Here is a 4,611-nt window from a genome sequence, read left to right on the forward strand (position 1 = left end):
TTTACCAAAAGGCTATGAAAAGTTACTTTGAAAAGTTATAAAAGTATCATAACGGTGTTAAGTTTACTGATGTTGCTTATATAAGAGAATGTCTGTCTTAGGAAATACACAAGGAAGTATCTGGAAGTAGAGGGCCATGTTGTGTGTAGCTTACTCTCAAATGTGGAGACAAATGAGTATAAAGTCATTTGGTTAAAGTGTAATGGCAATATTGGCACAGATGTTAGGTCAGAGACAATCTTCCTCACCACCCCCCCCCAAAAAAGTTAACGGATGGTGAATCTGGGTGAGTGAAGAATGGACGGGAATTCATTGAATTGCTCCTATTTATTCCAGTAAATCTCGGCGGCAGATGGCATATGTTGCGTGTGACCCTGCTTGCCAGCCCTAGGCTCAGGAAAGCTCTGAGCGAACCCGGCAGTCCCCGCTCCCTCACTCCCTGCCCCGCCCCCTGCCCCGCCCTCACGGCCTCCGGCCCCGCCCCCCCGCCCTCCCCCCCCCCCCCCCCCCCCCCCCCCCGCAGCCTGCCCCCTCCATGACCCCATGCCCCCTGGGCCCTCACTGGACGCGCCCTTGATGACGCTGCGCTGCGTCATGTGGCCCCTGTGACCTCACAGAGAGAAAGCGGGCCTGTCTCCAGGGGACCCCAACGTGAGCAGCAGGGGCAGGCGGCCCGGCAGGAGTGGCAGTGTGTCTGCGCAGCGCGGTCTCCACGACTGAATCTCCGGCTCGGGACAGCGCAGAGGTGGCAGAGGTGGCGGCGGCGGCGGCCACAGCCACAGGTGTCTAGTAGCCCATCAGTTCCTGTCCAGGGCCCAAATCCCTCCCTCAGTCCCCCTCTCCACAACCATCCCCCTCCCCGGACGCTCCCCTCGGTCCCCCCCAGCCAGTCCTCAGCCCACTTCTCTGCCTACCCGGTAGGTGGCTGCTCCTTCCACCCCCAAATCACTGACCCCCACCTTCTACCTGTCTCCAGGTCCCGTGCCAAGGGTTGGCCGCGTGTCGCAGACATGGCCCTACAGCGCATCCACAAGGAACTCCGCAGCTTGACCCACGACCCCCCAGCCCAATGCTCTGCAGGGCCGGTGGGTAATGATTTGTTCCAATGGCAGGCAACTATAATGGGGCCCGAAGACAGCCCCTACCAGGGAGGGGTCTTCTTCCTAAAAATCCAGTTGCCGTTCGATTACCCCTTCAGACCACCCAAGATCTCATTCACCACCCGAATTTACCATCCTAACATTAACCTAAACGGAAGTATCTGTCTAGACATCCTTGGATCCGAGTGGTCACCGGTACTGACCATTTCCAAAGTGTTGTTATCCATCTGTTCCATGTTGTGCGATCCCAACCCACATGATCCATTGGTTCCCGAAATTGCGAAGGTGTACTTAAAGGATCGGCAGAAGTACAACAAAACAGCGCGGGAATGGACTCAAAGATATGCTATGTGATTTTAAAATGCATGGTAATCCCATGGTCTAATAAAGATAGTTCAATAAATTATCTATTGAGTACTTTCTATGAAGCCACGTCTCCCCATCCTTCTGGGCGTCTATTGTACACCTTCCATATCAGAGTGTGTGTGGAGGGGGTGGAGAGAGTGTGGAGGTGGAGGTGGAGGTGGGGGTAAGGCTGGAGGTGGGGGTGGGGGTGGGAGTCAGATCAGTTTTAATCTAGTTTTGACTAAAAGCTTTCTTTGTTGGTTTAGGATTGGGAAGCAAGAACAACGGGGTGGTGGCTTTAGGATGAGAAGGAGAGCACTTCCATCAACCAGTGGGATAATTTTTAATGTGGAGTCTTTTAGAACTGACATGGTGAGAAAAAAACTAGATGAAGATTACAAAACTACTTAGGTATCCATTTTATTCTGAAGAACCTGTGTCTTCAGGTGTTTTGTTTTGTTTTTGACCAAGATTAATATAAACCCATATCCTCTATTTTGTGTTGCAGGTTTAACTGGCCAAAAATTAAATGGATTGGGAGTTGTTACAAAATGATGTATTTTGTTCCCAGCCTTCTCCACCTCCTGCCCCTTCAATCCCCACCCTTGTGACCAACCTGCTTCTCTCCCACACTCTGGGTTGTAGGCCGGTTCTCAGAACATACCTACTAGCTCTAATTTGTCTTATGTTTTCTCAAGAACTGTATAATGTGTGAGATTTTATCCAGCTTGCAAGCCTACAAATTAGCCAGCGCTGTTCGCGGAGGCTGGCAGAATGACATAGACTCCCAGGTTAGAGACAGGACTTTATTAGTCGCAGCCCAGCAGGCAGCATGAGCTTCACTAACATCAGTTCTCCTGGTCCCCCAAGACCCAAGGGGAAGGTATGGAGCAGACCAAGTGGGTGCTGCACACTCAGTGGTTTTGTGTCACAGCTGAGTGACCCCAAGCTTAGGAACCCCCTAGTCTTTGAAAGAAGAATTCTAGCAAACCTGACCAACATTTGTCCCAAAGAAAGATGTTATCTTTATTAACCTGCTCAGAAAACGAATCCAGCCTCTGCCCTGGAGGGACCTTCATCTTCCAAGGCTATTTGCTATACAAACACGCTTGAACCTATAGGCCAGCACAAATGCTGTCACAAGATGTGTAGAAATGCCATGGAGAATTGCACCTTGACAGTCTTAAGTTCTTGGATCTATCTGGTTGTAAAGGTAAACTTAATTTTATAAAAATACTTGTGTATTGAAGAAATCTAATTTCTCTTAGAACTTGTACATTGAGGAATGACCAATCAGTGTAACAAATTGATCACTACCATTATTACATTTTAAAACATTTTATAATTTAACCAATTATATTATTTAATGTTAGTAAGGCTAAGGATGGTAATTTTTTAAAAAGTAAGTCCATTCCTTAATATTTCAAGAAGAAGAAAACACTGATAACTGCTCAGCAGCGAAAATGTATCCTTAGTTTCTTAGTGCTTTTATGTACATTTAAAATATTTTTTGGATGCTGACAATGCTGTTGACATTACATTTTCAATAAATGTCAGATTTTCTCATACCTGGAGCCCTGAAGAAAAAAACATAGGAAAAGTTATTTCTACTTAAATACGGTAACTTATAAATTGCATTAATTTCTCACTTGAGAAAATTTTTAGTTTCTAAATTAGACGTTTTTTGTTTTTGTAAATTTCTTCTGGAAAAGTAAAAGTTAATTTTACTATATTACTTATAATCTACTTTTTCAAGGGGAGATGGAAGGATTATAATTTTATAAAGATATTAAAATATCAATTGCCTAAGATTTTTAAATCCTTATTAAAATAATCAATAATTTTGTGAAAATCTTTGATTTCTCTGTCAAAGATACCAACCCCAAAAACATAAAATATCCTTTTTCCCGTATATTAAAGTAATGCTGCCTAATAGAACTTTCTGCAATGATGAAAATAATCTATATCTACACTATGCAATACAGCAGTTACTAGCCACGCATGGCTATTGAACATTTGAAATTGAGAGAGGGAGGGAGAATTCTGTTTTTACCTAATTTTGACTAAAAACTTTCTTTATTGTATGGTTTACAAACTGAACACCTTTTAATTATTGTTTTTTAGTTTTCTTATGCAACCAAAGATTTTTACAAAATACTGCATTATGATATGTGACTACAAGAAATGAATAGAATTTCTGTCCATATCACTAAAGATCATTGATTTAATAGAGAGCTATGCTAAGAATTTGTTTAATATTTCTAGGGGGTTGAAACATTGCCACTTAATAAATTCTAATGAAGAAATTCAATATTATAGTCTGTTCCCAAGAAGCCAACAGAAATTTTATGGTAAAGATTGCCTTTGTAGGTCATCAGTAATGATAGCCAGAAGATTCAGATTAAAAGGATCTCACACTATGATGATTTTTCCTGTAATAGTCCAATTCATAGTTACTAATTATATTGTCTTTATTATTTTTCTTCAAATATATTTTCAACATTAAAATTAAACCCACATGATAGTAAATACTTGGGGCTAAACAATAAAATCTAAGCAAGACATTTTGAAGCAATCAAAACGGCCATACCAGGATGGCAATACTATTCCTGGTTAGAATATTTAATGATTTTTTTAATTCAAAATGTCCACTTCTATCTTGTTCTGTCAGTCCCCAACCACCATTTCCTAAATTTAAATGAAATTAATTATGAATTTTTAAAATTTTTATTTTGATTACAAGAGGGAGAGATGAATCTTGTTCTGTTGTCAATATTTTCAAAAGCAAAATAACAAAGACGATTTTGGGAAAAGGTTCTATACTAGGCATCAAAAGATATAGATTTTGCCTGGTAAAAATCAATAATAAGTCTTTCTAAATGAAAGCATCCAGTATAAAATTGAGTACTTTCAGCTTGCTAAGTGTTTGGCATGATTTTTAATACCATGAGTTATATGTATGAGGAGTAAGACATTATGACTGGGACTTGCCTCTGTAGGGGAGGAGGACATTTCCTCTCCCCAAATGGGGGTTCGTCTGGCTGGAGAACGAATTAAATTCACATGAGACAGAATAGCAAGAGAAAATTAAACAAAGCTTTATGAGGAACCATGGCCCCGGGCCTTTCTTCCCGAAGGAAGAAAGGGCACCGAAGAAGTGGGGTGC

General features: G+C 42.0%; 1 protein-coding gene across 1 annotated transcript; it reads left to right on the plus strand.

Moving 5' to 3' along the window:
* The first annotated feature begins 645 nt into the window (after positions 1 to 645).
* On the plus strand, positions 646 to 1,454 carry LOC123282460 (ubiquitin-conjugating enzyme E2 D2-like). Its single transcript, XM_044763537.2, has 2 exons — positions 646 to 782; positions 977 to 1,454. The coding sequence occupies exon 2, from the start codon at positions 1,011 to 1,013 to the stop codon at positions 1,452 to 1,454; it is 444 nt and encodes a 147-aa protein (XP_044619472.1). The 5' UTR covers positions 646 to 782; positions 977 to 1,010.
* Positions 1,455 to 4,611: the final 3,157 nt, after the last annotated feature.

This window comes from Equus asinus, chromosome X (assembly GCF_041296235.1).
Source record: "Equus asinus isolate D_3611 breed Donkey chromosome X, EquAss-T2T_v2, whole genome shotgun sequence".
Taxonomy (NCBI): Eukaryota; Metazoa; Chordata; class Mammalia; order Perissodactyla; family Equidae; genus Equus; species Equus asinus.